General features: G+C 34.9%; 1 protein-coding gene across 3 annotated transcripts in view; it reads right to left on the reverse strand.

Moving 5' to 3' along the window:
• The window catches only part of Lrch (Leucine-rich-repeats and calponin homology domain protein), a 380,867-nt gene that overhangs the window by 101,903 nt on the left and 254,452 nt on the right, over positions 1-24,512 (reverse strand). For all 3 annotated transcript variants that reach the window (XM_090375083.1, XM_090375084.1, XM_090375082.1), the window contains 2 exons: positions 19,053-19,149; positions 1,593-1,730 (listed from right to left, as the gene is read on the reverse strand). In XM_090375083.1, the coding sequence (XP_090231209.1) occupies positions 1,593-1,730; positions 19,053-19,149 (235 nt within the window). The remainder of the gene's footprint in view (positions 1-1,592; positions 1,731-19,052; positions 19,150-24,512) is intronic.

The following is a 24,512-nucleotide window of genomic DNA, read 5'->3' on the forward strand; positions in this document are numbered from 1 at the left end:
TGGATTGCTTTTAAAAGTGTAATGAAAAAAACTTTCTAGGAAATCATAAATCACAGGATTATGAGAAAATTGTTCAAAATATGCTCGAAAAGCTTCACAATTTAGGTTGCAATGTGAGCATCAAAATTCACTTTTTGCATACCCATCTTGATTTTTCCTCCGAAAATCTTGCACAAATGAGCGAAGAACAAGGGGAGAGATTCCATCAGGACATAAAGGAAATGGAGCAGAGGTACCAGGGAAGGTGGAATACAAGCATGATGGCCGACTACTGCTGGTGTTTAAAAAGAGAGAAACCTGGCACTGTACATAAAAGAAAAATGATTAAACGTTCTTTTCAAACAAAAAGACGAAGGTCTGATTAATGAAAGTTTCAGAATTTTGATTAATACTTGTTAGTATTTACGTATTTTTTGATATATGAAAATGTAAATCATATCAATTTGTCATTACTAAATACAATAAAGTTATATACTTTTGTAAAAACAATACCTTTTTTATTTCTTAAATTATGATGTATCTGGATGTGATAGAAAAAAATTTAAGTCATATTTGAAATCACAGCAACATATTTCATCAGTAGGACCTATTGAAATTCAAACCCCAGCGAACAAACTTAAATTTGTAAACTAGTGTAATTAATTCAATGCAATGAACAAGCTATATCAAAATACATAATTGTGTTTAGCATACATATGACTGTGCTGAACCACATGTACATGTTTGATACATGTCGAGCTGGATACTTGCGTGCCTGTACACGCAGTGGCGCTCGATGATGTTTTAGTTCACTTTCCGCGCAGGTCTTAAATAAAAATTATTCAGGGGGCCGGATCCGGCCTGCAGGTTGGACACCACTGCTGTAGACTATTCGTCCAATTCACAATTAAGTTCTCGAGGCATGCATTAATGGCCTGTGTAAAAATTATAATTTGGAGCTTTGTAAGCTCTAAAGTATATTTTTAATCTACAGAATCTTTTTTCGTGAAGCTCTCAAGATAGTGGTCACCACCACAATCTTATCTCCTTCCCTCTACCCAAACTTGACCAGTGTAAAAAGTAAAAATAATAACATACCCATGGGCTAATGTCTTTTCTGCCACGACAAACAAAATTCTGAATGATCTCTAATCACATTTACTAACTTGAAACTTGCCTTTTTACTTCAGTCTTTATAACATGTTTTACTGTGTCGAAAATATCAACCAATTAAAGCTTTCATGATTCTGCTTTTGACCAGCAAATACCGAATCGCTTATTAAAGACCACTAAAGGCTAAAAAGAAGTTTATCCTAATATGAAACTGTGATTATTTTGCTACCAGTAATTGCTCATTTAAAACAATGATAATATTGTTATTTTAATTATACTGGGGCTCACCTCATATGTAGTATAAAAACTACTTTTTTTTATATTCATCTACAAACACAAAACTATTTGGAACAGGTCCTAACAGAATAGCCAATTCAAAATACTTGAATGCAGGTTGAAATTGAAATGTTTACAGAGATTTTGTGTATCTTCTTTTAAGAAGCCACTTTTCAAAACTGCTAACTAATTATACAAATGTAAATATGCACTAATTATAATACCTTTATATACAGAGGGGTAACATCTTTTGGAATTGGTTTCCATTTGCTTTTCTCTTCTTCTAAACGACGCTGTAATAATGCTGCTTCAAATCTTTGTTGACTTAGTAATGCTTCATGTCGTATCCTAAATTCTTCTTCCTAGACATCCAAGTTTCAACAAATTAGCAAGAATTCTTAATGCAGTTCAGATTAGAGAATTCCAGTTATGTAAATGTACTTAAGTTTAAAGTATAATTTCTAAATTTATTCTCAATACAAGGATTTTCAATGAATGCACGAGGCAAACATTTTGACTGCAATTAAACAAACTTTATTTCATCCTTATTTATTTGATGAAAATTTTCATTTAATTATTTTTAAATAAACAAACTTTATTTCATCCTCATTTATTTCCTGAAATTTCTCATTTAATTATTTTTAAGAAAGTTCAGAAAAAACATTTAATGCACAATGTATTATGAATCAAACGTATAGATGAATCCTACACTATAAAAATGTTTAATCAGAGATTAGCAAAATGTTTACTAATCTCAGATGTTTCCTTTTGATATCCTATTAAGTTCTTCAGAAGGGGTATACCAATGAACTTTAACTTAAACACTAAACAATAAAATGAAAGATAAAACCATATGAATGTATTATGCAATGGTTAAAGTGACAAGCACAGGAATATGATACTAGTCAGAAAGGAAGGAATGGTGGCCAAAGCTGAAGTGAACACATTCGAGAGAATCAGCATATGAACAGCCTTATGGGGAATCGACATCGGGAGGATGCTGGAAAGAAAGTTCTCAGCTACCACACACACACACTACAAAATAACTGAGGAGGAGGTGTTAAGGAATGATTCGTACCTTCTAAGTTTTAGTTTCAGAGGGCAGTTGATCAAATCATAACCTAATATTAAGTTTAATATTAGGTTGTACACCATCAACTGTTAAGGGTCTTTTTAAGTGGAACTTTAAAACTTTTCACAAGATTGCATATATCTTACAAAAGCTGTCTGTAGAAAACTGGCACAAAAAAAGTTTACACTACTCATTTAATATCACCCTCATATTTCAAACAAAAGCATCAGATTCCATTTCACCCAAACCTTGAATGTATGAAGGTATTATTCTTGAAAAGGAACTAAAGCTCCTAAAAATACATCTTCAGCCTCAATAGCTATCCTAGTGAGGATTAACAAGATTATGAAGCTGTGTTATCAAAAAGTTTGGACTCCTCAATAATTCAGCTAATCTAGAAATTTTTGAATTACTGAGTCATTACTATTGTCGGTAACAAATACAATAATCCCATAATGAAAGTTTACCAAATCATATAAGGAGTTACTTATGCATAGGTAATGTTTTAGGCATTTAGCCAAGAAATATCTTTTAGATTAAACCACGGACACCATCATGCTGTTGAAGAAGGAGACAGCAGTCTCCGAAAGCTTCAGGTTTTATCGCTTTTAATCCAGTTTATTTTAGATAATTTTATTGCTTCGGTATTTTTAACTATATTTTTAACGTTTTATTTTATCGTAATTTATTGTAATATTTTAGTCTTCCGATAGTGTATCACAGTATTTCATTACATTTTATTTTTATAGTAAAAAATTTAATTCCTTGGCTGGTGTTTGTCTTTAATCATTGCAGTACCATCATGCTGGATGGATTTTAGATTTTTCTGGCACATCAGCAGCAGTGGCTATTATACACCCACCATCAGGTATCTCTCATATTGTCGAGTACTACTTCATGACTGGGTTGTCATTATTGCAATAACAACAGGGTACCCCCACCCACCAATGAGAAGCCAATAACCTTTAAAATTGTGCAATCTGGGTGATGGTATCTGCCGAGAATAAGTAACATTAGTCTTCTCCATAGGTGAAGCATTACTTATTCAAGGTAGTGCAATACCATGGCAACTCATGAAAGTATTCAAGTATGAGATATAATTAAAATGATGCATTAAAACTACTTTGGTAATAGAAATGATGTGTGTGTATTAACCATACATAAGTAAACTCCTTCATATTCAGAATGAGTGGAAGCTCTGTTTATGATATCATGACTACTGAACTAATATTTACATGAAATTCAATCTGCAATCACAAAATTCAATCACAGCTGTGCACATAATACACAATTATCATTCACAGAAATTTACACCTTCAATCACTATTTATTTTACATAATATCTGTAGAGGAGTACTCTTCATGAGGGAACAACATATGAAGCATCTTTTAAAAACTACTGCCATTTGTATGTATAAGAGGGACAGAAAAATATGTATAAGTAGGACAGAAAAAAAAAAAAAAAATTCAAGGACAGATAACTAATTGTTACCATGCTATTTCTAAACTTTTATGGCAAAAAAAAAAAAAAAAAAATCAGCTAAATGACATTTATTTTATTTTAATACATTGGCAATGTGAAAATTATCTTTTAGATTTAAAGTGCACATAGAATTATTGACCAATAAGAAAAATAGCTGAGAAATTATTTTTCTTATTGGTCAATAAGAAATTCATCAATGGAGAATCATTGATGGGCTAAACAATGAACATTTCACTTTTGGGTAGACCAAAAAGTATTCATATATCAACTTATGTTATGAAAATTAAAAGGTTTTATAAATAGTTCTGTTTTGATACATTTTATTTCTGATATCTGGGTAAGACCAGGGTATCTGGGTAAGATCTGGGATGAGGGTAAGACCATCTCTTCTTAGCTGCTTTACCTTCTTCATTGGAATCATATCTGTTGTCTCAGAGATATTCTTTAAGTTTTCAGAAAGAAAGGAAAAAAAAAGTTGCTTGGGGCCAAACCTGAACTGTAGGGAGGATGTAGAATTTTAAAAATCAGTGACAAAATTCTTAACAATGTTGCATGGCAGCAGTGAGATTAGGCAGTATTTTTCTTAAGCAACATTGCTATATTGCCAGGACATTCTCATTTGATATTTTTGGGGCTGCCCAATTTCTTAATGTACCCACCTGAACTGCAGTCCCTTCTCTCTAAAAATGGTGTGTTGTTTTAACCATATATGTTCAAAGATGCTTCAATGTAAAACAGTAAAACTTGCAAATGACCAATTACATAGAAATGCCACTGTGCTGCTGTTGTTAGTATTGGGCTTAACGACACAAGGGCTACTGAGGCCAAATTGCGTCTGTTCATTGTTTACATGTTGCACAGGCAACATGCCACTGTGCATATACTTAACCAGAAACTAAAAGCTACATTGAAAGCTGGAACTTTCGCGGTCACAAAACGGAAGACAATTTAATTTAATTTATTGATCTTATTAATTTAAAATATCATGCCCCAAACTAGAGCAGCAAAGCAACGGGCACAAAGTGGCAGGAGTGCTGTGACTCGGGGGAGAACTGCGGGGAGCGATTCTCCAACGCATCACAGCCTAAAAAAATGTGCAACTTGTGAAATGTTTGCTGAACTATCTGGAACGGAACATGATATTGCCATGGGGGGGGGATGTCTTTGTGTGTGCGCGATGTAAGGAGTGTAAGGAAATCAGGCGACAACTCAGCGTTGTTGTGGGCCTATATGAGAGTTTGAGGGACAGGGTGGATGCCCTCGAAAGATCTAAATTGAGGGGCCCATCAGGCTCTCAGCTGCCCACATCAACGCCAGAGCTTGCACTTGGTCATCACGCAACACAGCGGCAACCCCCAAGGCAGATTGCACTGGTCCCAAAGGAACTAGTAGTTGTTGGTGACTCTATTGTCAGGGAAACGGGAAATATATTGTGTAAAAAGGATAGGTGGAACAGGACCAGGGTATGTCTGCCAGGGGCAAAGGTTGATGACGTTGTAGAGCAGATATCATCTTTTAAGGGCACAAAAGGTGATATAGTTGTACACGTTGGCACTAATGATATTAAGAGCAGGAGACCGGCAGAATTACTTAACAATTACAGGTCACTGATGGAAAAAAAAGCCGTGAATTAGGGTTGAATGTGAAAGTGTCTGCAATTCTGCCCAGACACGATAGGAGGGAGTATATGATGAGAGCCTTGTCGATCAATTCGGCCCTGGAAAGATTGTGCAAGGTTCAAGGGGTAGAATTTTTTTCAGCCTGGACTGTACTTGTTAACAGGAGAGATTGCTTCTACAGGGACAGGATACACTTAAATAGAAAGGGTGCAAGAATATTTGCTGATGCTATCGAGGCAGTGTTAGGTGGGTCGGAAAACTGATAGCTCGGGGGGGATAAGGACTAATAGTTTAACAGTAGCCATAGGCAGAGGTGAAGGTGATTCTTGCACAACTTCTATTAGAATAAGTAGCGACCTGGAGCGAGGGGTGTTGGGGGTTTCAGGGACGGATGTCAGTCATCGTGAAACAGGTGGGTATATGGGATGTGTTAGAGTGGCTGGGAATAGGTGCATGTATACCAATGCTAGAAGTACAGTAAATAAATTTGATGAATTTGAAGTGTTGGTCAAGACATCAAAGGCGGATATTGTTCGGATATCAGAGACGTGGTGTCACTCAGATATAAGGAATGCAGAACTGGAGTTTGGGGAGTACAATGTGTACAGAAAGGATAGACAGGATAGGAAGGGAGGAGGTGTTATGCTGTTAATAAAGAAAAACAAAATCAAAAGAAGTGCATCCAGTTGATATAGATGAACAGTGCACTGTTGAGTCAGTTTGGTGTGACATAAGCACTGCGAAAGCAAAAATTAGAGTAGGAGTGTTATAGGCCTAATGACTCGAATGAGTACAATGAACAATTGTACATAGAAATAAAGTGGGCTAGTAAATCGGAATGTCTTATAATGGGGAATTTTAAATTCCCAGATATCGACTGGAACTTGTGGGTTGGGCACTCACACACTAGTCAGACTTTTGTGGATTTATTGGATGATTGTTTTCTGCAGCAGCATGTTTGAGAGGCAACCAGAGAAAGTAATACTCTTGATCTGGTTATCAGCAGTGATCATTCATGTATTAGGAATTTGCAGATAAAAGAACCACTAGGTGGCAGTGATCACAGTGTACTGACGTGGGATTTACTTAAAGATTTAATTACCATCAGGAGTAAAGGAAAGGATTTTTGCTTCCGTAAAGGCGAGTACAGTGGTCTCCGACAGTTTTTAAATTCTGTACAGTGGGATCAACTGATGATGTTACCAACAGTAAATTCTAAGTGGGAAGCATTCAAGGAATTAATCGTGGAAGCTACTAAAAGTTTCATACCTATTAAGAAATATTGTTCAAGGTTTAGGCCTAAATGGTTGTCAAATGAACTAATGAGACTCGTAACACAGAAGAAAAATGCATGGGATGCATATAAATTATCAAGCGACTCAGAAGCCTATGGCAGATATAAGTTAATCTGTAATCAGGTCACAAACGAGGTTCGGCAGGCGAAGGCAGATTACGAGAAATCCTTGGCAAAAGATGCTAAGAAAAACAGCAAGGGTTTCTTTACTTATATAAACTCTAAAAGGAAGGGGATGAATCTGATTGGTCCACTTGACATCGATGGTTCGACTGGTGATGATCCTGCTCAGATAGCAAACAAACGTGTGAATCTACATTCACACGTGAGGAATTATTAAGGTTTGAAAATGGCAGAAGGTTATCAAATTGTAGCAGGGTGCTTAATGATCTTGTAATAACTGAGAGCAAAGTGGAAGAGAAATTGTTGAAGTTAAACGTAAGAAAAGCACCTGGGGTGGATGGGATCTATCCAGTTATATTAAAGGAGGTGGCAAAGCAACTAAGCAAACCCTTAGCCATAATTATGAGAGCATCCTTGGACTCAGGGGAGGTTCCCACGGACTGGAGATGTGCAAATGTATCGCCAATTCACAAAGGGGGATTGAAGGGTGACACCAGTAATTACAGACCAGTTAGTTTAACTTCTGTTCTGGGTAAAATAATGGAGTCGCTGGTTAAAGATGCATTGCAGGATCATCTAGACAAGACTGCAGCAATAATTCAGACACAGCATGGGTTTGTTAAGGGAAAGTCTTGTCTGACAAATTTGATAGGATATTATGATGTGGTTACAAAGGAACTGGATGCAAAAAACAATTTTGATATCACATATTTGGATTTCAGGAAAGCTTTTGACACTGTTGCTCATGGAAGACTATTGTACAAATTGGAGCAGAATGGTATTAAGGGTAAGTTGCTACAATGGATAAAAGGATGGTTAAGTGCGAGAAGAGAGAGGGTGGTAATCAATGGGTGCTGCTCTTCTTGGACTAATGTTATTAGTGGAGTCCCACGGGGTTCGGTGTTAGGTTCACTGTTGTTTTGTATATTTATCAATGATATTGATGAAGGTATATCAGGCTTAATGTCGAAGTTTGCAGATGATACGAAGGTTGGCAGGGTTGTTAATGACAGTAATGGCAGTCTGCTACTGCAACAGGATCTAGATAATTTGGGCAGATGGGTTAAGAAGTGGCAACTGAAGTTTAACCTTGACAAATGCAAAGTACTGCATATGGGTAGAAATAACCCCAGAGAAACGTACCAACTGTGTGGTACTACACTTAAGGTGGCAGAAAATCAAAAAGACCTGGGAGTAATTGTGCAGTCAGATATGAAGTTTTCTGAACAATGCAGACAGGCTGCCAGGGCAGGTCATGGGGTGTTGTCAATGATATACAGGAATTTTGCTAGCAGGGAAAAGGAGGAGATTATCCCTCTGTATAAGGCAATGGTCAGGCCACGCCTTGAGTACTGCGTACCGGTCTGGAGGCCTCATTTTAGGAAGGATGTAGATTTACTTGAGCGGGTACAGAGAAGGGCAACAAGATTGGTGAGGGGAATGAAGGGATCCTCTTACCAAGAGAGGCTTAAGTTCTGCAAATTGCAGTGGCTGGAGACTAGGCACCTGCGCGGTGATCTGATTGAGGTATATAAGGCCTTGAATGGATTAAGCACGCTGAATTCTGATGGGATCCTTCCAATTGTTCAGATTACGAACCTAAGGGGGCATAAATTCAAATTAAGAAAAGACAGATGTAGAATAGATGTGCGGAAATTTGCCTTTAGCCAGCAAGTGGTTAATTGCTGGAACAAACTTCCATCTGTCGTTGTGGAAGTTGATAGGTTGAATAAATTTAAGGAGGAACTGGACAGGCATTTGGAGGGAATGTTGTGATTTTTTTTTTTTTTTTTTTTTGGCTGATGCTGCATAAGCTCATACATTTGCTTTCTTGCATCACATGCCACTACTACTACTACAATACTTTTCAGCTTGGCTTCACATATTATTGCTGATTCCCAGAATAAACCGGGTGCAAAGATATACTTTTTTAAAAAAAGAGATGATATTATGCATGTAATGGTTTATTCAGAATATATTAGCATACGATGCAAGAAAGCGAACTATTCAGCATCAGTAAAAAAAAAAAAAAATTCCCATTTCACCTATTCATTCAGTCCAAAAGTGTGTTCTTGCTTCAATTTATTTAAGCTATCAACTTCCACAACGTCAGATGCAAGTTTGTTCCAGAAATCAACCACCCACTGGCTAAAGGCAAATTTCCACATATCTATTCTGCAACTGTCCTTCAATTTGAATTTATGCCCCCTCATTGCATAATCTGAGCAAGATGAAGAATCTCATTAGCATTGAGCTTGCTCAAACCATTCAAAGCCTATACATATCAATCAGATAACCTTGCAGGTGCCTAGTCTCCAGATGCTGCAACTTGCAAAACTTCAGCCGTTTTTGGTAAGAGCATCCCTTTGTTCCCCTCACTAACCTTGTTGCACTTCTCTATACTCATTCTAGCACCTCTACATCCTTCCTAAAAGGAGACCTCCAGACCTGCATGCAGTACTCAAGGTGTGGCCCGACCACTGCCTTATAAAAGGGATAATCACCTCCTTATCCCTGCTAGCAAAGTTCCTATATATCATTGACAGATCCAACAACTCTGGCAGCCTGTCTGCATTGCTCTGGAAACTTTATATCTGACGGCAAAATTACCCCAAGGTCTTTTTCATTCTCCACTATCCCGAGTGTAGTACCGCACAGTTTGTATGTTATTCTGGGGTTACTGCTACCCATATGCAGTACTTTACATTTGTCAATGTTAAACTTAAGATGTCACCTCTAAGCAACCCATCTGCTCAACTTTTCTAGATCCTGTTGCAGTAGCATACTGTCATTAACAACCCTGCCGTCCTTTGTATCACCTTTGAATAACATTATTCCATGAAGAGCAGTGTCCACTGATGACCACTCTCTGCCTTCTCCCACTCAACCATCCTTTTATTCATAGCAGCAACTTTCCTTTAATGCCATACTGCTCAAATCTGTACAGCAGCCTTTTATGTGCAACAGTATAGAGCTTTCCTGAAATACAAAGCTTGATGTAGCTGAGTGGTCAGAAGCACGAGTGCAGTAGCACGCATTCTTTGAGTGGACCGGGGTTCAAGCCTGTGACTGTTAGATACGATTAACATTTGTGTTGATGATTCACTGTAAACTCCACTGACCTGATGGTCGTGCCAGAATATAAACAAGTATATACCAAAATTAGTTTTTGCATCCAGTTCCTATGTGACCAAATCATATTATCCTATGAAATTAGTCAGACAAGATTTCCCCTTAACATGCTATGTCTGTTCATTGTTTATTGACATGCTGTGTCTGTTCATTGTTTATTTACATGCTGTGTCTGTTCATTGTTTATTTACAATGAACATTGTTTATTTAGTTGATCTTGCATTGCTTCTTTAACCAGTTACTCCATTATCTTCCCCAGAACAGAAGTTAAACTAACAAGTCTGCAATTACTCTGATCACCTTTTGCATGGAACTGGGCACTGGGATATAAATGTAAGTGTAGAAATGTACCCCAAACACTTGTGATATTACAAAACTTAAGTTATAATGTTTGTTTGTTATTTGGTTTTTAGGAGCATTAGCAACTAAGGCCATATTGCTCCGGGGATATGCGGTGGTCATTCCCTGACCTTTCCGCACCCTCGGTATTTGGTGGTGACGGGCTCGAACCCCGGTCTAATCAAGAAGCGTGTGCTATGCACTGCTGCTTAAGTTATAAGGAATTAAACAAGAATAAAAACACCACAAGTTTTTTTGCCTCAGTGTACATTGTACAAGTATAACACACACACACACACACACACACACACACACACACACACACACACACACACACACACTTCTAATAAACTGTAATTTAAATTTCCTCATTATTAAAATTTTTTACAATAAAAAAAAATGACAAACCATGCAAGAGCAGGTGAATATTTTCTTAAAATAATGAAATTAAATAAGTTAATTAAAATTAGAAAAATAATAAGTATAATTATTGTGTAATACAATCAATACTAAATGTATTCAAATGTGGTGCACAACTGATTGTTAAGGCATTAGTCTAACCAACTAACCAACCTCATTTTACTGCTAGTTGCTTAGTGTCTTATCATTGTCTTATTCTCTGCTTAGTGCAGAGAATAAGACAATGATAAAAACTAGTGATGGACATAATTGGGAGTGGGAGGCCTTGGTATAAGGAAATGCAGAACTTAAATTTTAGTTTTGATAAAATTAAGTTAAATACCATCCACTTTTTTTTTTTCTTCTTCTTTTTTTCCATAATTGACTATGGCAATCATTTGATTACAAATTATTCAATTATGTCCAGCACTAATATAAGTAATAGAAAAAGACTGAAAGATTAACTTGGCAGCTGTGATGGTAAAAAAAAAAAAAAACTGCCCATTTGTACCAGTGTTAACTGAACACTGTCGTATAAAAACACACTGAAGATGTTTACACTGAAAATATGTGAAGAAATCATTTGTTTTTAATGCTTAATTACTAAAGCAATATTATCTGCATTGTCCTGTAATAATCAAAAGTTAAAAGAAAAATGGCTCAGTGGTGTGGTCTATCAGAGTATGAGTACCACTCTAGAGCTAGTACTAAATATTGCCCAAATGGCAATATTAACTTCAAAAACACAGACAATTCCACTTAGGAAGAAGTTGTATATATGCTACTGATGCAAAGTGGAAAAGTATTTGCTTCTTACAACCACAAATCTCAGCAGTGATTACCATAGGTCAGTGGTTCTCAACCTTTTTGGCCAAGGGTATCTCCTGGAAGTTCAGCAAGGTCACCCCTACAATTATTGTAGGCACAGAACACTAAGAAAGGGGCATTTCTCAGTTTTTTGCACGTGTGTACTGTAACCTAAAAATAATAACTACTCTTAAAATTTTAAACTAAAAAAAAAAAAAAAAAAAAAAGAAGTAATAATAAGAACCCAAATTAAAAAAAAAAAAAAAAAACTTACTCAACAAATCAGGGACCTGCCGCAACAGGTTTTCAGCAATTTTGCTGAAATTAGGTGTCAAGGTTGATAACTGACAGCAAATATCTAACAAGGTGTCAAGTCTGTTTGTCTTTTTTGATTTTGTGTCACAATATTTGGCAAACCTACTTTCACATAAGTCATCCCCAGGTGAAATATTCATTTAAATTTTAAACTTGAACAACTTATACATTAAATATACAGTCTGTCCTCGTATAGCACGATAGTTGCGTTCCTAGAAATCCTCGTGCAATGCAAAATCGTGCAATATAAACAACAGGCCCTATGGGAAAAGTAGGGTTAGGTGCCGACCACCCAAGATTGAACACACATTTGGAACCAAAACATTACCAAACACAATAAATAATCAGGTAATTTTAATCGTTATAAAATACTTACGTATTTTATAACGATTAAAATACGTAATAAAAATATTATATTATAATAAAGTATTTTTAGTATTTTTTAATACTAAAAAAGTATTTTTTACGAATAAAATACGTATTTTATTCGTAAAAAATTTATTATATTAAATAAAATAGTCGTAATAAAATACTTACGTATTTTATAATACGTAAGTATAAATTATAATACGTAAGTCGTAATAAAATACTGCTAATGCTTTTGCTTCTATCGTAAGCAAACTTGCTTTTTGTTTGATTTTCTATCCAAAGAGATGACAGCCGTTCCAATTCTTCGTGTCTTAATCTAATGGATTTTAATTACACTTTGTGTTGTTCCCGCTATGAAAGTTGTTTTTATTTTCTCCGCATTCTTTGTAATTCTCGGCGTTGCCTCATTTAGGTGTGTAGCACGTGCAATATCACATGGTCTTTCATTTCGCTCAAAGCGTTTCACAATTTCATATTTTTTCTCTATTGACAGAAGCGGACTGGCCATAAGCCTTACGGGGGAAACCACGGTGGGCCGGAGGCCGGTGTGATTTTGGCCATAAACCGTAGTATGAGGCCACTATAAATTTTCCCGGGTAAGAATTTTTGACCCAGTCCACCTCTGTTTATCGATATTGCTTTTTTTTTTTTTCTCTCTGAATCTGCAGTGTCTTAGCCAGGACGCTTCCTTTTCACACCTTTTAAGCATTTTACTCATTTTTAGGGAATAAAGCACAATTACAAAACGAGGAGGCATGCTTGATACACATAAACAAAGCTGCGCGCGTGTAGCAACTGAATAAATAACACCGTAAAGGCCGAGATACACTATTAATTAACACCTCACATTTTACTAAAGCACATTTTTGGAGGTTACTACCATAAAACAATAAAAACAATTTCCAGTTGCGTTTCTGCTAGTGGAACCTGTTATAAACTGGTAGTAAACTCCATCTAATTGCATTTGCGATTATATCGATAGCTGGAATTGTGTTGGTTTTTACGTTATTATGGTGAAATGTGTTTCCCCTTCACTGATATAAAACACATAAATACATTTTCAGAATCTTCTTCATTCCTATCGTGTTGCGTTCAGTTGGGGTGATTCCGCGTTCGACTGCCATTTCTTGTAAACACAAAGGCGAATCGTGTACAAGCGAATTCGGTTCGTGTTATATAAGATAACGTTCCCCTATTTATAAATCGTGTATGATCGAATTCGTGTAATACAAACACGTGTTATACGAGGACCGACTGTAATACATTATATTACAACTAATACATTATTTTTATAAACTTAAAAGATTTCACATTATTACCTTAATATATTTACTTGATATTAATTTGTCTATAATGTTTGATGTTTTTATATCTTTTAGTACATTTTGTTCTATTGACATAATGGCCAATCCACTAATTCTTTCTTGGCCAATTGTTGCTCGTGAATATGTTTTAATCATTTTGAGCCTCAAAAACCTTCTCTCTCCAGATGCAACTGTAATTGGCAACATTAATAATATCCAAATAGAACTGATAATGTCGGGATATAATTCAACTAAGTTTTTTCCTTGAATAAATGTCAAAAATTCTAAGGAACCAAAATTTTTTCCTTTCAAAACATGCTGCAAAAATTGGATTTCTTGGTGCAACTCTTTGGCAGCTATGTCACTGCTGCCATCTTCAACAGTGAGAATTTCTTCAAAGCATTGACATTTCGTTTCTATTGCATTTTCGAATAAATTCATGAAGTTTTCTGATTTTAAAATAAGATGAAAAGCTGTGGATATTTCATTCATCTAATAAAATTTTTCTTGTAAGTTAACGATGGCTACATCGATCATTATATTAAAACACTCCGTTTCAAACTTTTTGGTTGGATCAACAGAGCATTCATCTGATGAAGTTTCATAGATAAACATGCTTTTTTCTAGAAATTCGCACTTCTGGTAACACTGACAGTATACTTCCAACTCAGTTGCAATGTCTATAGCTTTATCGATACACAATTTAAATCCCGAAGTTCTAAATTTGTTTAAATGACTGTCCATGAATATAATAGAAGTGTTCATACCAGTTTTACTACTTTGCATGGCTTTACTTACTTTATTTATAATACTTAGTATTAGCCATATGGTGCAAGGAAGCCTAAGGTTTATGCTGCACCAGCAAAAAAAAATAAAATAAATAAAAATAATGATAATAATAAAATAAAATAAAATAAATAATTAATAAATAATAATAAAAGAAAAGGAAATAAACAACTATGCATTCCCTCCTCCCATAGGTAACCATCCATTTGACTTGAATTTCCCCAAACTGTCAGCCTCTACCACTCATGTAGGTAACATATTGCAGTAATTTATAACTCGCTGGCTAAAATAAAACTTCTTGCAATCCAGTCTAAACATCACCCCCCCATAACTTGAATTTATGGTCCCCAGTTCTAGAATCATTTATAACCATGAAAATTTCATCCTCCATTTTACTTTTGCCTCTCAGAGGGTTAAACATCTCAATCAAGTCTCCTCTAAGGTTCCTAGTTTCTAAGCTGTGCAACCCACATATTCAAAGTCTATCCCCATAAGGATTCCCCTTTGCCAATCTCACGAAGCAAGTTACCTGTCTCTGGACTGTTTTTCAAACCAAATAACTACACTTTTAATAAATTTAAAAGAAGTAATTTCTGTTAACAAATCTTGTATTTCAGACTGAAATTTTGCATCTTTTCTTTTGGCCTGTTCCATTTAATGCAGTTGTAATATAGTGTAACTGATATTGTACTGCTTAAACAGTTTTTATCTTTCCTTCCCATTTTGTTTCTGGTAGAGATTTCACAGTAATTTTTACGTACCTTTTTAAAATATCCCACCTACTTGGGAAAAAATCACGTATAATCTTTGTAATGTTCCAAAAAATTATTGTGTTGTTGTTTTTGCTGAAGAATGTGATGCACCATAAATACAACTGAATTTAAATTATGCGCAACATACAGAACATAAACATCTCTTCTATTTTCTTGTAAAATTCCTGCTTGTACGCCATTATGTTTACCTTTCATGTTCCTACTGTTATTGTACCCTTGCCCACAGCAGTTACTTAGGTCGATGTTGTTCGTTTCTAACATTTTTAGTATAGATTCTGGTAGTCCTTTCCCTAAAGTATCATGAACGGTTAAGTATCCCAAAAAATGTTCACAAATTTTTGTAATGCAGCTAGACATAGAAACAAATCTAATTATGACTGTCATTTGTTCCATGTGACTTACATCCGAGGTACAATCTAAAATAATTGAATAATGTTTTGTATCCCAAATTCTTCTACAAATTTCTTTTATTACTATTCCATCTATCATTTCAATTAATACATTTTGCGTTCGACTACTCAAATAATGTGCATATGTACACTGTTTAATTTCTACTCAATGAGCATATTCATTAAGTACTGGATCAAATTTAGACAATAACTATTTGTCCCAAAAAATCTCAATTATTTAGTTCAAATAATTTTTTGTTGCTTCAACTCAATGCCAAATTTCTTGAAACTAAAAATTTAATTGTCTCAGTTACTCATTCCAAAATCATTCTCCAGTATTTCTTAATTTCTCTAAAAAAATTTGATTTACAATATCCATAGTTTTATTGGAGTTTAACCAGAGCTCTAATTCCTTCTACTGTTGCATGCGAATTTTATGATTTTTAGAGTTCTCGTGTGAGCTTAAACCATCTGGAAAATGATGCCAAGAACGGAACTCAGTAAATAGGCAAAAAATTAATTTCTTTTAACATCTGATTATAAAATAAATCAATTTACTGTAATATAAATAAGCCAATATTGAATTTTTTTTCTGTATGAAATTTTTTTCTATATTTTTTCTGCTTCAACTCAATGCCAAATTTCTTGAAACTAAAAATTTAATTGTCTCAGTTACTCAGTTACTCATTCCAAAATCATTCTCCAGTATTTCTTAATTTCTCTAAAAAAATTTGATTTACAATATCCATAGTTTTATTGGAGTTTAACCAGAGCTCTAATTCCTTCTACTGTTGCATGCGAATTTTATGATTTTTAGAGTTCTCGTGTGAGCTTAAACCATCTGGAAAATGATGCCAAGAACGGAACTCAGTAAATAGGCAAAAAATTAATTTCTTTTAACATCTGATTATAAAATAAATCAATTTACTGTAATATAAATAAGCCAATATTGAATTTTTTTTCTGTATAATTAAAGTATTATATTAAGAAACAAACCAAACAATTACAGTAGGGTCTCCCGTAATTTCTTACATATATTAAGAAACAAGCTTTTTTTTTTATATATATATATATATATATATATATATATATATTTAAAAGAATTAAAATATCATCGAAATTTGGGCTTCCTATATTCCCAGGCCCCGGGCGAATGCCTGGTCCGCCTAGGTAACGGCACTGGTCATCCCAAATGGTAAAATTTTACCAACTGCTTTGTCTGCTATATTCAGGAAAGGAATTCAAAAAAATGCCCATTTCATCTCAAATCTTATCTTTCAGTTTTACAGGAATGTTTTTCACAGCTAAATTTTCACTGTGGAAAGTTTAGCTGTAGAGTACACAGTGACTAATTGAACAGGAAGCATATGCTACTAGTTTCATTCTCATAACAACACCTGAAGTGGGACCCTGCATGGCCTTGGCATGCAGGGTCCCACTTCAGGTGTTGTTATGATGTCAATACAGATGTCAATACATTTCTTCCAGTTGAGTTCATGAGCACAAAGAAAGCCATCAATTTTTTTAAAAAATATCGGCTACCGTTGAAGTAGTTTTCAAATCTTCACAGATAATGTCTTTGCGTAGCTCTCCATTTCACAAGCAATACGATAGCTCACTTTCAGTGAGGCCTCTAATAATTCTTTTTTTTTTTTCTCTTCAAAATAAGCAATGGACTTACACCATTCAAGTCTCAACAATTTCTTTCAGAATGTGTCATCAACAGAAAGGATTTCATACAGTTATTGCTGAGTTTTTGTTCGTATATTAAACACAGAGGGATTTGATTCTACTCATCACCACAAAATAATAGAAGTCAGGTTCCAAATATTCATTTTGATAATGTCATCGTTTTTTGTTCATAGATGGACTTGGTGAATGGTCATGATTACACTTGCCACTTGGTCTGTCATACTGAGATGTTCTCAACTCGTTTTTGCATCTTTTCTAAGGATTTTCTGTTCTCTCCATAGAATCTAACTTTCTATTTGTTCCTCTTACTAAAAATTTATCAATGATTGGACAGTGTGAAATAAAAATTTAAAATAGTTATGCAGAAAAACCACCACATCACTCCAGCACAAACTCACAATGCAAAGCATTTCTGGAACTCTTATCTAGTGTACATTAGTATTTCTAAGAGGAGAAAAGGGTTAAAAATTTGCTTTTCAGTTGTCTAGTAATTTTTGTAAACAACAAGACTCACCGGTGAATAAATACTGTAAACATCCAGTTTCCCCCTCAGCTGGATATGCAATAAAAGTGTATTTCAGTGGAATATTAATTACAAACAGCTACCTCTGGAGGGGAATACAGCTAACGTTTGCCAAATGCAGTACAAAGTAAATTGTAAACAACAGCACATGACATCCTTTCGTCAACTAGAAGTTACACTCAGGATAGCAAAAACTGCTTAACTAGACAAAAATATACACAAACTGACAAGTGATTTATGCAAAAGTTATGTGACTTCACTTCGGCACTATGATAGGAGGGACAATTTGGTTTTGATTTAGATTCTCAAAACATGATAAATTTCCGTGCATCAGAAATAAATACACGGTAAAATCAGTAAAATTCTGATAAATATTTTACTAAAAGCTTAGCACGTGAAAATCTGCCATTTTGGATGCAATGCCCAAGGTTCCCCCTTGGTACTGCTCGAGGAGTAGTACCAAGGGGGAACCTTGGTACTACTCCAGGAGTAGTACCAAGGAGTATCCTCCAGGAGTACGCATACCCCGTTGAGAACCAAGAGCATAGATGCCTTGGTTCACCCTGCATATGGCTTGTCAATACTATACTTCAACAAATTACTGCCAATGAGTGAGAGATGCATCAACATTAGTATACTCTTACAGATGCATTGCAGCTAAGTGTTGTAATAAAATTACTTTAATTAATTCAGTGCAGACAAGCTATTATTCCAGAAACATAGTTATTTGCTTATATTCAATTTTAAAATAATTGTCTTTGTTTAAACTCTAGCATGATCACTAAGTAATAGGAGTTTTCAATTAATTATTGACAATAAATACAATCAGTCATTAGCCAAATTTAGAAGTCATGCGAGACTGAATAATGGTCCACTCAGCTAAGTCAAGCTTGTACTAAAACTGTTGGCCAAAGGTATAAAAAATTTATGCAATACTTTACAAATGTTAAGTGTTTTTTGCATGTTTGAAAAAAAAAAAAAAAAAAAAAGAACTGCAAATATTCAAACAGGAAATTTAGAGCATAAGTCAAACAGAACATTCCTCCAAGATTTTGTCTCTCTGTTCATGTTCTTAAAGCAATTTTTATAACCACTGTTTTTATTTATAGGTTAGACAAGTATTGAAAACTTCAGCACTCACTGAATTGCTAGGTTTTTAAAATCTGGAATATTCTTGTTCATTAATATTTGAAACTACCAATGGAAACTAATTTTCCACATCATTAAAAATAAAAAGTAATAATTAAATAATACTTAATACATACAGGAGTTAAATGGCTATTTACTGATGGTGCAGTGTTGACTAATTGTGAGGTAGAAATTTCTGGTCTGGGAGACTCTGGCTTTGGTGAAGATGATGAGCTGAAAGCAAGAAAAAAATTTTTTTTTTTTTTTGCAAGTTGAAAGGTTGAAAATTTTAATTTAATTTAAGAAAAATTTAATATTTTCAATAGTAACTATTAATCACAACCTTTAACAAGCAGATTAACTAACCTATCACTCTATTAGTCTGTTAACCTGCTTAAAAAGTGACATTTTTTTAAGCAGGTTAACAAATCACAAACAATGATATTTTATACAAACAGGATTTTAATAGCAATATAAATCTATGAATCTGAGGGCAGTGCTGTCAGACAGTTGTATAGCAATTTAGCACTTAACTATGACATGATAGTTTTTATAAATGTGTACACAGGAAGCCTACATACAGTAAATTACCAAAAGTATTACGATACTCCACTAATAATGTGTGGGGGCCAGAAGACCCCCCCCATGCACATACATAGTGGCCCAAACATTAATAAAAATCTGTGACCTGCTGCACAGGCAGATTGCAAAGATTTTAGAAGGCAGAATGGGTTTTACATCAAAACATATAGCCTAGGTTCTACATATAGACTTTCAACGTGGTATGGTGGTTGGATGCTGTATCAGTAACCTTGCTGTACACAATTGTGACTCATTCAAACCTCCAAATATTTGTGGTGGATGTTATTCGAATGAAGACCATAGGCAACATAATCAAATAAAAGGTCTGATCAGTCTCATAATCACTGGTCTTCCATAAGTGTTGTTTAGACTTGTGGAAGATGTTCAATGACCAAATTATTTACAGGTGGTAGATGACTTTCATCAACCGGCGAAATACCACCACTTTGCTTATTGGAGGCTTCAAGTGGTGAAACCCATGTTTAGTCTCTAGAGCAAAGTTTCCGGTATCCCCCTCCCCCCCATACTTCTCCTTCAACCCATGCACGGTACTAAGTACTATAGGTTTTGATACCTTTCGTATTTGGGGTTTTCATAAAAAAAAATAAAGAAAGCAGATCATCTGTGGAAAACAGCACAGAGTGGATACAAGAGGCCACAGGTAATGTCAGCCATCTACAGGGAGCTGCACACCTTGGGCACATGGTAGGAAAACTGCATATAAGCCCAATATCTAAGTCACCAACATAAAACGGGATTTGCAGTCATTCCATTTCCACATTCACTGTCTCTACAACAGTCGCACAAAGTGCTATGATGAATTGCATAATTCATCACAGCATCTTCTGCACATTTTCTGATCAACACATTCCAGTTTGGAGATTGCCCAAAGAGCACTTCCTGTCAGTGTACCATACTGAACTATGAAGTTTGGTGGAGGCAAACTGATAGTATGAGTGTTTCAAATGGTTCAGATTTGAAACTTTGGTAGCAGTTCCTGAAACTACTCCATACATATTGAAAAATATGCACTACATATGCTGTAGAGTGCTACAGAAATGGGCCCTGTATCCAAAATTCATGTTTATAAGGAAAGGATCATACAGGACTTGCTTGGGGAACAGTGATGTCAAAAATTTGGACTGGCCCAAAAAACCTGGACCACTTAACACTTGTGGGTGAACTGGAGCAACCAATTAGGCTGTGGCCACAATGGCCTTCTTCCAAATGGCATTGCAGGAAGAATAGAGAAAAATTCTAACTAACACCTACGAGAGTTGGTACAGAGTATGCCCAAGAGGGCTAAGGTTATCATAGCTGCCAATTTTTGACTTTCAAAAAAGTTTGAGATCAGATTTGTAAACAAGAGGAAAATTTTTCAGAAAAAGTGGAAGGGTTTTTAACATCCACACTGCACTAGAATTTAAATTTCACTGTCAAAATACATGTTTGGTATTAAAATACAGCCACAAGATTGTTTACCAGTGCAGTATCCCTTTACACATTTAGCTTACATAACAGTTTTCTGTCTGTGGATTTCTATTTGGATATGCTAATAGGCAACTGTTTTTATTGTTTCAAGAAAGAGAATCATTGCCAAAGTTTTGTTTATAACAATGGTCCAGCTTTGGAAATTCTCCTACTTGGTTATCAGTAGAAGAATTTCCAAAGCTTCATCAGAAAGAGAATATCTGAACAGTCCCCCCCCCCTAACTTGGCTGAATATTCTTTCATAATCACTGCTATGAGAAAGTGTTAAAATGCCCAAGCATAATTTGGGATAATCTATTATATTTCAAGCCTCCTTGCACACTTTTCAGTTCCCCAACCAAGGCTCACTGTGCATCAATACTTTCTCCTTCAGAACAACATATTTCTCACACTAAAACTAATATAACTGATGGTAAAAAACACATATTACTTCATCTTTATCTTTAATGATACCAAGTACGGAAAACTTGTCCACAAAAAAATTAATTTGAAAATAATGCACTGCCAACTGATCAAAGCTGTGTTGCTACCCTCAGCATTTATAAGAATAACATTTTTCCATTGGAACTTGTGCAGCATGTAGTCACATACAGCCATAAAGTAATTCCTCCCCAAACAAAACAAAACAAAAACAAACCTCTGCAACCTTGACAGTAGGAATGGCTAATTCAAAATAATCTTCCTGGTTTAGTTTGCTATGGTAATCAATTTCCAAAATGGAAGATCTGAAAGTTTTCAGCAAAATAAATTTTCGCATAACATCATTCAACATACCTAGGAATAATGACCAGTTATGGATGATATGAGGCACACTGGATTGAATCCCCTATGTGAAGAGAGAAGCATCAACAGATGTATCCCACAAAGGAGGACAACATGTTTAAAATTATCAGCTTGCTTGGCATATTATTTCAGTAATCCTTCAGTTTTACTACTCTAATTTTAATATTCATCTCAGATTTTATTGGTTACCCCCACCCATGTGCATCCATCATGATAAACTGGAAAGTAACTGTTCTTTCTACTGAAAGAACAACCGCAAATCATCAATAAACATAAAAAAGGAGCTAGAGTATCAACTTTAATGAATCTCTATTTGACTGCATGTAATAAGGAGATGCTGCTATCACTGACAAGATGATGCTTCAAAATTCACCCAATATCATTTGCAGGAAGGCAAACAAAGGGAGATAGAACTTAGTTGTTTGTCATTTTCATAAAATAATACATACATATTTTTATGTCAATCTTCTCACGCCCTACAAAATATGAAGAGAGTAACACACATAAATAAATTTGTTTTCACCACATTTGAGTTTTTCCTTTCAATTTGTAGATTGTCCAGACAAATGTATATTCCAATACCATTCCAGGTATGCAGGAGTCAACTGTATCACAAGCAAATGTGGTTTACAGAAATATATTTATGGGAACTTGTATAGAAGTTTGTAAAAAAATTCTTAAGTTGGTTTCATTTTGTATGTCTGAATACATGCATAAACTTAATAATGAACAAAGCTGGAAATTTATTTTATTCAGCATTAACAAGTACAAAGGCCTCATCAACAAAGTTCATGTTTAACTGAATATCAAGCTAATGGGTATTTGTTTTTTTCTTTTGTGTTTAGAAAAACCTGGTCATCGAAAATTATTGATTTTGCTGGATTGTGTAACTGATGCTGAAAGTGGTCTAGATTCTAAAGTATCGACTATAAATTAAATAGGAACATTGCCAATCAAGGTGATTTTAACTTATCATAGTCACATCAACTACATCCAAGTTCACATTTTGATTCTTCATTGAAACAGAAGTTTCAACTTGGAATTTCTATTTCATGAAGTAAAACTTCTGTTGGAAGATACTGTAAGTTTGAGCAATTTTAGAGAATCAAAAGAGCTTTAAAAAGGTAGGGCCAAGTCAAATGAATCATATATACATTTCAGTATGAAATATAAAACACTATTTTTTTAGATCTCCTTTCTTGGAATATAATAGTCTCACTCATATATTTAAAAATAGACACTTTCACACCTAATTTACTTTAAAAGGCTACAAATGTCTTTGAAAACCAATTTTAAGTTTCCAGAAAATGTCTCATTTTACTTTAGCATATATTATGATACACATATTTCATTATCGTATTATAGTTCTTCAATTATATTTTTAATTCAGAATTATTCACTTCAAACTTTAGCAATAAGAATATTTCAAAACTACTTGACAAACTAGTTTGTGCTTAACAAAAAATTGCACTTTTCATTTCTGAATTCTTTATGGCATATCACTGTCAGAAGGAAAACAGTAAATTCTCAACACAGAAACACAAATTACAGACTCAAATGATAATTAAGAAATATGAGTGTGGTGGTGGGGGGGGGGGGTGATCAGCTGAAACCATTTATACTCTCACATGCACAAAAAGAAAATTACAGAATGGTACCCAAGAGGAGCTAAAAGAAAACCTGGAAGGCAACAATGGAAATGGACAGATGAAATTTACAAGTTCGTGGGTAGTAAATGGATGGCCATTGCACAATTCACTGCAGACCTTCATTCTGCAGTGCATTGAAAATGGCTGATGATGATGACAATCCAACAGAATTGGATTGTGCAGCCATCATCACTGCTGCAGTCAGGATTAAAATAATTCCATGCTGGACAAAACTTGGGCATACTTTAACAGACCTTCATACAGAAAATGAGGTTTTAATGGCTAAATTAGAAGTAACACATAGGGGGAAATGAATGCCACCAACAGAAGGGTAACCTCACTCATGTGCAGGCATTTGGGGCCTGTCTAACAAAATAGTGTCAAGACCACCAAAAATTGAGAAATAAAGAATGAAGATAATTTAATTATCCTAAGACCAAAGAAACCAGCTACAATGAAGAAATTAATGAACTGGTAACAAAGTTTCAACTATACCCACAACTAATGCGAACACACACGAGAGAGAGAGAGAAAATAAAGAGCATAGGAATTCTAATAGAGACAGCAACACAGAAAGATGATAAAATTTTTATCTCACATATTGTCATCTGACTCAGCAAAGCAGTGTTGAAAACGAGAAGAATGCTTCAAGCATCTTCCATGGTCAATCTCATCCATAAATAGAGACTTAATTACATACACAACCAAGTGCATTGGTTGTGTATGTAATTCCACACAACCAAGGTAAAATTTCATAACTGTAATGAAAGGTATATTTTCCCAGCTGCAGCCCTCACACACTGTACATTTTCTACTCTTCACTCTCAACTGTTTCCATAAGTCAAATTGGTCACTCGTTCATGTAAGTATAGACTGCAGTAAGTGACAGCACTAAAAGAGAGGAATGGCAGCTTTCAGCATGGATTACAAATTTTAAAGAGCAAATAATACATCCCAAAATATTGATATGCTCTCTTTAAAAGGTAAGTATAATTATACATAATAAACAACATAGCTCTTATTTTAATATATATTGTAATCATCAAGCTGCATGACTATTATGGGCAAAAAATAAAACTTATTACATGTGAG

This window comes from Mastigoproctus giganteus, chromosome 6, assembly GCF_048544385.1.
Source record: "Mastigoproctus giganteus isolate SK-2022 chromosome 6, ASM4854438v1, whole genome shotgun sequence".
NCBI lineage: Eukaryota > Metazoa > Arthropoda > Arachnida > Uropygi > Thelyphonidae > Mastigoproctus > Mastigoproctus giganteus.